Raw genomic sequence first — 11376 nt, forward strand, 5'->3', positions numbered from 1 at the left:
AGACAGTGGAAGCAGACGGTATGTTCTCAGTTTCTTCACATAAAGCTCATTGTTGCAGCGAGGAGCCTTGTTTTCCACTTAGTTACTGGTTACCTTACTAATTATTTAACATACCTAATGTTAGCCTATTAGCTGCCACTAACCAACCTGTTGACCTCATATTCTGTTTTGGCACAAGATGGCGCTAAACATGTCGTAAATACTTTAAACACCCATTTCTTAAACCAGTGTTCACAGACGGTGTTGAAGCTATGGCGGTTCAGGGCTCCGTGGTGTAAATGAGCCTTTGTAGTGTTTCATGTCCGCTTGCTGACCTCATTGCCATAGACCATCAGATGGTGTGTAGTGGTGAGAGACTTGAAGACAACCACCCAGCTGGTGCTGGCAGTCCGCTCAAACAGGGTATCAGCCAGCTGAGGGATGTTCACATTCATCTCGTTGGTGCACTGAATCAAGTCTGCAGGAGTGAAAAATGCAAAGTGGGAAAAGATGAGCTGAAGTCATACTGAGGCAATAATGACCTGCCTGAAACATCAGTCTGTTCTCTGGGAAGCAGGACAGCTGTGATGAGAGCTAAAATCATTTCATTCTCATCACGTTAAAAAGAAAACAAACATATTGAGGAATTAGAAGAAATCATCAAATCTTTAGAGAAGCCGACATGTCCCACCAGGAACAGGAAATACTGAACACAATTCAACTTTATTGTCATTGCACATGTTACAAGTACAAGGCAACGAAATGCAGTTGCTAAATACTGAAAAAGTTTGTAATGCAAAACTTGAATTAAAAGAAAAGTTTATATTTAAAAAAGAAAAAAAAAACAATTTCTAGTACAAAGACTTCACTTTCAAAATGTTCAACATGGTAATAAATCCGGATTCTAGCAAACCAGTTAAGAATAAAGAAACAACTGTGATGCGATTAAAGATTTATCAGGCAACACCGTCTAAGATCCTGAAAGAAGAAACATCACTTTCAGGGACTTTTACAAAACTTTATATTCACAACAGATAACTTCATCAAAAAATAAAGTTGATCAGTTTCTTGACAACATAACTTTTCCAAAACTACCAGACAGTCAGGCAATGGCACTGGACTCACTGCTGACAGCAGGTGAGCTGCAGGAAGCCCTGATAAGTTTGCCCAACAGTAAGGCTCCAGGTCCAGACGGCTTTCCAGCAGAATTCTGGACAATTCTGGCACCATTATTCCACAGAGTGCTGCAGAAATCAAGGAAAATGACAGACGTCCACCAAACATGAATCTCCTGCTAAAACCAGGCAGAGACCCTGTGTTTACTACCAGCTATCGTCCAATATCCCTCATTAATGTAGACCTTAAAATAATCTGCAAAGCTCTGAGATCAGAGAAGAGAACCCCCCTCATAACTCATCCTGACCAAACTGGCTTCACTAAAGGCAGCACTCATCAACAAATACACGTAGATGACTTAATTTGATAGACTGTTCTTGCTGAAAAAACACTGAAACCACAGTATTGTTTCTAGATGCAGAAAAAGCGTTTGACAGAGTTAACTGGAAACTTTGGTTTCGAACCTCTTTCATTAACTGGTTAAAAATATGATATAATTCCCCAACAGCTTGTGTCAAAACAAATGACCAAACATCCTCCAGCTTCTGTCTCCTGAGGGGCACCAGGCAGGGACGCCCAGCAGGCAGGGACGCCCAGCAGGCAGGGACGCCCAGCAGGCAGGGACGCCCAGCAGGCAGGGACGCCCAGCAGGCAGGGACGCCCACTCTCCCCGTCACTGTTTGCAGTTTTTATCCAACCACCTGCAGCAGCAGTTAGACAGGCTGCAGTGATCATCCCTCTTTATGCGGATGATGTGTTGCTTTTTCTCCAGCACTCACAAACCAATCTCTCTGAGGTAATCACACTAATAAACTCTTTAGCAAGAGTTTCAGATTATTCAATAAACTGGTTAAAATCTGCAGTTCTTCTGATTAACTGCTCCTTCCATAACCCTTCTTCTGCCCCACTGCAATCTGGAAATATTAAATATTTAGGTATGGCACATGGTAGATGGACTGGTTCTTATAGCGCTTTTCTACTCAATCTTGAGCACTTAAAGCGCTTTACACAACTTGTGCTTTCACCCACTCACTCCCATTCGCACAACCACATTTTCCTTGGTGCTTTCTACCTAACATTCACACACACTGACTCTTAAATGGAAGTTGCAGTAGTTTTTCTGAAAGATGACTTTTTATGACATTTTGATACTCCGATGAGGATGGAGTTTCTCTCCGATGGATGCATCAGAAAGCAACTTGGGGTTAGTATCTTGCCCAAGGATATATGGCATGCAGACTGGGGGAATCGAACCACCAACCTTCTGATCAGTACCTGCTTAGCTTCCGAGATCAGACGAGATCTCTCCTACGCTTGCAGATTTAACTAAATTAAACCACATCTTAGGGCTGGGCCATATCATACCGTCCACGGTAATACCGGTGTAACGTTGGGCAACGATAGGAAAAAGAAATATGGTGATAGAATATGGGTAAAACGCACATGCGCAGTGCCTTTGTTTTCATACGCACATGGAAGGAAAAAGCATGGCGGTGACGGAGAATGAGAAGGGCGAAAGTGGATCGTTGAATGAAACTGATGAACCTGAACTGGTTTGTAAAAATTCTGCAGCTTCACTGGTGTGGAACTGGTTTAGCTTTGGTCCGTCAGATACACAACAAAGCACTATTTTTGGTAGCGCATGCTAGCGGGCCGTCGTTATTACCGTGTTGTTTGGAAAATACGGCGCACTTAAAATCAATCCTTTGATTTTTCTGAAAGTCGACAGAGCCCCTTATAATCCCGTGTGCCTTATGTATGAACTCTGGTTGTGTTTATGACCTCGAAACGATTTTATGTGCACGGCGCTCGAAAATCTGTCACATGTTTCAGTACGACTTTGCTGAGCTACGAAGCCGCACCGCTCGATGGATTGTGGGAGCATTACGGCTATCGTAGGCGGAGCCTCGCGGAGTGATACGTACTGTGCTTCAACATAATGTTACCGTATTGTGTGTGTATAACCTCTTTTAAGTGTTGTGGATATTATACATGGTTGTGCTCAGGATATGTCGGCCAGTTTCCACTGGAAATGCCTTTTGGTTAAACTGTCAGTGAGGAGTTTGCATTTGCACTGTTACATTTTTCTATAACTTTAATGCAGATAAAACAGCTGCTTGTTTAAGTGAAAATACATTGATGGTTTTTTTGCACTAATAAAGTTGAGGAGTTGTAAAGTATTTTGTCTCGTGTCAATTATATCGTCAGTTATGTCGTTATCACAAATTTTCAAATGTATATCGTGATAAATATTTTTGGTCGCATTTGTAGGCCGATTACGTCACAGCGGCACGACGAAGCCTGTCCAAATTCGAAGACTCCGACAAATGCATCCTTAATTTCCCCAGATTTGAAGGATGGGTCGGGTGTGTCCTTCGTGGCCCACCATATCCCAGAATTCATAGCGCGGCGCTGCAAATTCCAGTTTCCAGCAATGGCGGCGCTACTAAGTTTTAATGTTACTCTTATTAATCTTTCTGAGTCACAAAATAAACTTTTAAGATATTTTCAGGCAAGAATGTGGCTGTGTAAACTTCAAATATCTGCTCAGTTTATCAAGACACCACATATTTGCAAAAGTGCTGCTCGACAGCTAGCCGGGGGTTCAAGGGTGAGAACAGCAAACTCTCGGCACATCGTTTTAAACCCCCGCGATCTTTGGCTACTCGGGCTAAACATGATATATAAGTCACTTAGATAACTTAAAAATGTTATTGTTTGTCTTTTTCAGTGTTTTATTTGTGCCTGAGTGAATCAGTTTGGCTGAGATTAAAATTATTAGATTAGATAAAATAAAACTATTAATCCATCGGGTGGGTTCCTCCTTGGTTTTCACACAGCTGAATAAACGTCAAACAGAAAACTGATTAAACAGAAGTGTGAGATGGTCGAGAGTTTACTCCAGTGTCCAGTTCAACGTCCCCTCTAATGTTTCACGTGTCTGAGCAAACACACAAACTCCCTGAGCGGACACTTGGACCACTGTGAGCAACAACAGACGTGTGCACTGTGGTCACGCCAGCATCCAATCCATGCAAGTTACATGTTTATTAAAGTAATCAAATTACAGCATTTATGTTAGACTACTTTTAATTGACTGCTTTAGTCCACTTACAATGAAAATTTAAATAAATCTTGCTCATGACCTGCAGCATGTTAACACTATTGGAAGGAAAAATAACCTGAACTCCAATTTTGAAAAAAAAACTTCTTTTTTATATATTTATAAAGCTCTGACTGTATTATGAGTCTGTGGGAGAGAGTCTGTAACTCTGTCTGCAAAATACAGTAAATAATGACCAATGTTGGGCAATTAATTATATAGTTACTTCTTCAAAAAAGTAACTGAGTTTTGCAAACAAAGTTTTTTGCAGCTGTTTACCGTAATTGTCGGGCTATAAGCCGCTACTTTTTGCACGAGCTTTGAACCCTGCGGCTTTTAGTCAGGTGCGGCTAATGTATGTACAAAACAGGATTTTCCCCTGATTTTAGCTTGTGCGGCTAATATTCAGGTGCGCTTTGTAGTCCGGGAAATACGGTACCTAAAAATGCAGCCAAGGCGTTTTTTAAACAAACATTTCAAACTATTTACAGAACAATCAGCTGTTCTGCATCAAATCTGATGCCACACAAATTATTTGTGCCGCTCCAAAAAATAATTTCTGTCCACTGAGATGAAGGAGAACAGCAGCCTGATACCTGCAGGCCTGAGAGCAGCAGATGTGTCACTGCTGTAACACCTGTAAACCATTGTTCTGACACACACAACACAACTATTGACTACACTACACACTAACTACACAAGATTTGTGCTAAACGTCTCAAATCTCTCAAAACACGCCGTCACTCCTAAAACTTCCCCCTCCCTAAACAACTAAATGCCATGTTGCCATGTCATTTTTCCACCAATAGGAAAGGCTGGGGGAGGGGGGCTGTTTTGCTCACAGGCTTTCGAGCGTTTTCCTTATAAAACGCTGTTTTCACCGTTTCTTCCTGCAGTAAATAGAAACAACGACAGTATTCAGGAAGAAAAACAAACATTGCAGATATTTTATCATAACTCTGGTTTTACGTGGCCGATCAACACGATTTAAAAACTGGTATAAAGTCCACACTTTGTCCGTCAGTTGTTCCGTCTGTCCTGCTCACATCTCCAATGGTTGTACACGTTGTCATTAACGTGGCTTCACTCCACATCAGCCGCTTTGCTAAAACACCGGTGTCGCACATAAGGACGCTGTCATAGCCTGTCAACCACGTTGATTAGCTGCGTATATACGAATGTGAATCGCGTGATTGGCTGGACTTTGGGATAAGGCGGCATCGTTCTGATCCCATACGGGAGCAGCCAGTCACTGACTAACACTGCAGAACAGGATTGTTAAAGTTTTTGTTTTCATTTCAATTCAGGTTAGATTTTTTTTTTTTTGTGCGCAACGCAGATTTCCTGTGCGCAGAGACCAAGCCAGCAGTGCGCAGCTTAGAGGGAACATTGGTCCTGTTATATTTTAGACAGCAAGGAGCAGCCGGCTGAGTTTATTAAACTCCACCGAGACAATCTGCTAATTTTATTAAGTGTAATAAACAATCATCTTGTCTTAATTTTAGTTAGCACATACCTTAAACACTTCAAGCTGTAAGCTAATGATAGTTATATGAGAGCAGACACATGCTGGTGCAAGAAGCTGTACGTTTCCCATCCAATGGATGCATGGTCCATTGGACGGGAAACATACATGTAGCCTTGCAGACTAATCGCAAAAATCATCGGTGACTAGTTGACTATCAAAATAATCGTTTGTGGCAGCCCTAGTTTAAAATGTACTTTTTGATGCAGATCATTCTGCCATGATATATAGTAAAGATAATTGTTTAAAAAATAAAAAAGTTCCTTTCAGTAACTTAAAACATCAAACACCACCAACAGAACCCAGAAAGCAGCTTTCAGTAGGCTTATTGTGGAGGAATACTTGCTGTATTCCTCCACAATGCACAAGGTAAGCTGTGCTGAAAGTAATCTGCATTTACCAACTCTTGGTAAAGTTGTAAAGTCGGTAACTACGAAGCTGCTTCCAGGAATAAGAGCAGAGTCAGCTACACAGCATGTTGTACAGAGCTGTAAATGATTATGACTGTGGTTATCAAAGTCCAGCCTGTGTGTGTTCTGTATAACAGAACGAGCTCTGTGACTTTAGAGCCTTTCTGGATGTTGGTTGTTGACCCAAAGTCCCATCATGTATTTCAAAAGAATAACACAGATTTGAGCCTTTTAGCCTCACGTGGAACAGGCGGGTTAAACTTTCTAAAGCTACTCGGCGAGTTCTTTGCAGGTGGAGTTAAAGTGTGGGCAATAACATCCTGCTGGTAAATACAGTTGTATGAAGCGTACAGTACAGATCCCTGCTTACATCAAACACGGTGGGTTTACTTTTCTCGAAAGTTTCCTGAAACTCGTAAAAGCACCGTCTGGCCCTGTGATTATAGCGTTACAGTATGTGCAGGCCCCACAGACACAGCGCTCAAATCCAGTATTAACCGAAAAAATGGGAAGGAAATGTGCAACTTTTCTAAACAGGGAAACGAAACTTACAGTTCAAGTGCTTCTTCTTTGGCCCCATTATTTCATGAGTGGTTGCCTTGCAGACAGTTTTCGAAATCGCCGAGCCGGTGACGCTGTGCTGAGCGGCCGTGATCCTGTCAGTAATGCTCTGTCCGGACATTCTGTATCGGCTCCAACAAACTCTTCTTGCTGTTAAAAACGTCTCAGCAGACTGGCTTAGATTCTTCAAAGGTTCTGTTCCACCTGACAACACAGGAAACAACCAGACAGAGAAGAAGTGATGAGAAGACGGCAGCCGTTAAATTGATCTCATAAGCTAGCTAGCTATCCAACCGACTACAGATAAATTATTCACACAGCTTAAAAACACGAACTGAATGTGCAGCGACAAATAAAAGCCTGGCACTTACTAACGGTGTGATACGCACCCTGCCTTTTACTCGATGCGGTAGGTCTGTAGCCGTTTTTTCCTCTTCCTGTTCAAGTCAACTCACATGTCGTCGCCAGATGGACTAAATGAAAGTAGAAGTTACTTCCGGTTACATTTTCCACAATAAGTGTAGCCTAATTTTCAGGGGGAAAAAATAAAAGCACAACGATGAAATACCACTAACATTTTATGTGTTCAGTGTTTTTTGAATTTAGTCTTTACAAAGCGATCAACAGAACAGCTCTAAAAGAAATAAAGTAGTGCAAATGGACCGCCACCATCGGGCTTTCACAGATTCGGTCTCCAGTAATTTTTCCATTCAAGTGAAGCTATTATATGAAATCCAACACTTCAGTTGCCATTGAAATAAAATGTGCATCATTTATTTATTATTTATTTATTTATTTATTTATTTAGTTTCACACATGGTACACTAGTAATTCATTTCCTATTCACAACCTTCCTTTCAATTAAAGTAGCACTGGTTCCATGCATGAAAAGGAGCCAGAAGAATAAATTCTTATTGACACCTGCCCCCTATCTGTGATAAGACAAGTAGGCAACCAAAATTACACTCTGACAATAGTTTGCACATAACAAGAAAACAAACAGAACAATATACTCAACAATGAGCAATACCACTAAATATCAAACTATAGGATATTTTTTTCTACATTGATACACAGTGCCCTTTTAAACCATAAATAAAGATTCAGTTCAAACTTTTATTTTAGCGTAAAAATGTGGAGTGCCAACTGTGCCAAAATTAATCAACTAAATACGTCATATGTCATAAATAATTTTAAATAATTTATTAAATGTGTCAATAATGAATGAAAATAGGAAATAACCAAACAAATATATACACTTGATCACATTGTTTCTCCTGTATCCGTGGTTGGACTACTATGCGAATGCTCCTTTCCGTGTTCCCTTTTTCCAGGGAGGCAGAGGAGTGTGATTTCCCCTGTAGTTGGAGCACACCCTCCGGTCCCCCTTCTTAAAAACAGGAACCACCACCCCAGTCTGCCAGTCCAGAGCCACCGTCCCAGATCTCCATGCAATGTTGCAGAGGCATGTCAAACAAGACAGTCCTTCAATATCCAGAGTTTTTAGGAACTGAGGGCGAACCTCGTCAGTACCGGGGTCGGCCACCAAAGAATTGTTTAACTACCTCAGTGACCTCGCCCCCAGTGACGGGCAAGCCGTCCCCTTCATCCCTAGACTCTATTTCATCTATAGAAGGCGTGTCAGTCAGTGCCTGATTATATCCTCAACTGAAGTCAGCAGCACCGCACCTCTGCTATACACGGTGTGAGTGGAGCACACGTATCTTTCCATGACCTGGATACACTTACACAACACTGGCAATTAAAGTGGTTATTAACTCACTGTGTTAGTTAATATGTTAACCCCACCCCTTTCATGTGAACATGAAAGGGGTGGGGTTAGTACCATCAAACTAACCTACAAAGAACATTTCACTGGTCATATGACTTTTCTTCCACAGGAAATGATCCCTACCAGCACCAACCCTTCCAGAAATGTTTAATTGGTGATTAAAAATCTTTAAAGAACAAAAAATGTACAAGCAAATGCAGCACTGTTATAAAAAGGACACGATGTGAATGCTGCATTATTGTACGATCTACTGTACAATATAAAGTTCCTTGAGGTGACTGCTGTTGTGATTTGGCGCTGTATAAATAAAACTGAACTGAACTGAACTGAATTGCTGCAGAAATCTGTTAACCTGTTAACTTAGTGAGTGGTAAACACTTTAATTCCAGTGATCTCTTTTATCACTGAGTGCGCTTTCTGTGTTTATTTCTAAAGTGACTGCTGCACTTTGGAGTCTACAACTTTAAACTGGATCAATTTATCCTTTAAAGCAGGGGTGTCAAACTCAAATACACAGTGGGCCAAAATTCAAAACTGGATCAAAGTGGTGGGCTAACATTAATATTTATTGAAAAAAAATCTTCCTCCAAATATAATAAGGAATCTTTTCTTATGGACTCAAACAAGTTTTGCTGAAAAACTAAGTATGGAACAATCAAAGCTTAATACTAAACAATATATATAACTTATATAAACGTATATATAACTTAATATTGCACACATGCAAAATCAAACTTCCAATTAAATAACACATCAGTGGAATTCATTTCTTAAATAAAAATTGTATTTGCAGCCTTCTGAGTTAAATTTGATCATTTTATCATTTATCAGATTTTCATCATATTCTCCCACCTGTCCAGAAAGCTCCTGTTTTCTGCCTTTCTTTTTGACATTTTGGGATCGGTGGCATGGCAGTATTTGCATGGTTGCTATGACTATGGTCAACAGAGGAGAGGGTGCTAATAAGTCCTGTCATGACTGACGTGCCAAAACACCAACAGAGCATTCTGGGAATTGTAGTATTGGCAGTACATGCACTGTATAATACTGGCAGGCCAGCTCTATTGTTAATTTTGTATGGCTTCGCGGGCCAAATGTAATTAGTCTGCGGGCCAAATTTGGCTGTTTATCTATGTTCGCACTCAGGGAGTTCAACACATAGAGAGAACAGTACGTCACTGATCACGTGACTCTGTTCAGACGAACCAAGCTGTTTCTGAAGCCCCGTGAACATGTCAAACTCTTCCGGCCAATTGTGTCAAAAAAAAAAAACCTGGAATGGAGAATGGGCCTTAACCTTTTTTGAGGAGAAAGCATCAGGATATCTCAGTAGTAGTAGTCACACACTACTAAAATAAACCAGTGGCCTGCTCTGCTCTTCTCCAACAGGCCTACAACAGGGCAAATCAACTCAAATTTAAAGTGGTGAGTCAGAAAACAATTATTGAAGCAAAGGTCCGGATGATCATAATATCTAATTATTTAGTGTTATTTATCTATGATATAAATAGACACACACACTTGACTTCAGAAAAATGAAATAAAGAAAATCCTGCATTTCCTCTTTTCTGTTTCACATCCTCGCTGGACAGTCCCAGTCAATTTTACAGATACTAAATCTCTACACGGCTTCATAGCTGTGAACAGTTTCAGAGGCTCCCTTTCTTCCCCTCTTTAATTATGGAGTGAAATTTGCAGCAAAAGTGTTGCAAATGCATATTTATGATATGTTTGACAGGCGTGAACTAAGATTTACAAAAGTGCACAATCATTGTGTAACTTTAGACTCACAGGTGCTTTCTTCAATCCACACATGAATAAGAAGCATTGAGCACATTATTTGTAAAATGAATAAATACTACATTTATAAAGTTCAGCTTCATGAATCATTTTCTTTTAAAAAAAACATTTCTGTGCATATACGGATCCATTTTATTTGAAATAAACAAACGACTTTTTTTAGATGCCGGTATACAGTGGACGGCCAGATGTCCCACTTTTACACGGGGACTTGAACATAGCTTATATTTGTGATCTGTGTGAAGCGGGCAGCATTAAAGCCTTAAAACCCCAGGTGGGCATGGGATGTGATTGGTACGTATCAGGTGCACATGCATTTAAGGTTTTGTGAGCAAGCGAAAGATGTTACGTGTAGTTTCAGGTATTTGTGTGCACAGGAAGTTTTTTGAAAGAGAAAATGAACAGACTCGTGAAGCTGAACTTATAAATCGTGCATAAATTATCAGCATTTATTCAGGCTTGTACACTTTCGGGGTGGCTGTAGCTCAGGTGGTAGAGCAGGTCAGCTGCTGGTTGGTGGTTCGATCCTTGGCTTCCCCAGTCTGCATGCCAAATGTCCTTGGGCAAGATATTAACCCCATGAGTATGAATGTAGATTCGTTTACACTTGTGTTTAGAAGTGCTTGTATGTGGGTGAATGAGGCATGTTGTATACAGTGCTTTGAGTACTCCGGGAGAGCAGAAAAGCGCTATATAAGAATCAGATCATTTACATTTGTAAAATACTTGTGCTTCGTATTTGTGTGTGGATTGAAGCTCGTGAGTCCTCAAAAGTTACACACAAATCCATTTTTGCCCTTCTTTTTTTAAATACTTCACTATTTTCCTTTTTCTTTCTGCCGTTTTGTGTTGTTTCACTTTGAATTTGTTTAAAAGGAAAAAGCTGAAAATTTAAATAGTTAAAAGTTGAAATGTAAATAGTTGGTTTTTGTATTATATAATTTATTTATTACATTTTATGTGGAGTGAATAAATAAAAGTATATTTACAGTGGCCCCTACAGACAAAGCACGTACAAAACACAATGGAAGTGCTCCAGGATGCTAGGGGGCAGTGTCGAGCTTTTGTTACCTAGTGGCTACACAATCCA

At 40.4% G+C, this 11376-nt stretch overlaps 1 protein-coding gene across 6 annotated transcripts in view; it reads right to left on the reverse strand.

Annotated features, from left to right (window-relative positions):
• LOC308386867 (phosphatidylinositol-binding clathrin assembly protein-like) overlaps positions 1–7167 on the reverse strand; it is a 35458-nt gene extending 28291 nt beyond the window's left edge. For 5 of the 6 annotated variants that reach the window (XM_080866681.1, XM_080866678.1, XM_080866680.1 and 2 more), the window contains exons 1-3: positions 7084–7167; positions 6686–6898; positions 315–457 (exon numbers count right to left, since the gene is read on the reverse strand). In XM_080866681.1, the coding sequence (XP_080722807.1) occupies positions 315–457; positions 6686–6815 (273 nt within the window). In that variant the 5' untranslated portion in view covers positions 6816–6898; positions 7084–7167. Of the gene's footprint in view, positions 1–314; positions 458–6685; positions 6899–7065 lie in introns of all 6 variants that reach the window. The other variant, XM_080866677.1, reaches the window with a different exon arrangement.
• Between the last annotated feature and the right edge of the window lie 4209 nt (positions 7168–11376).

Source organism: Rhamphochromis sp. 'chilingali' (assembly GCF_963969265.1).
Source record: "Rhamphochromis sp. 'chilingali' genome assembly, chromosome: 19".
NCBI classification, from domain to species: Eukaryota; Metazoa; Chordata; class Actinopteri; order Cichliformes; family Cichlidae; genus Rhamphochromis; species Rhamphochromis sp. 'chilingali'.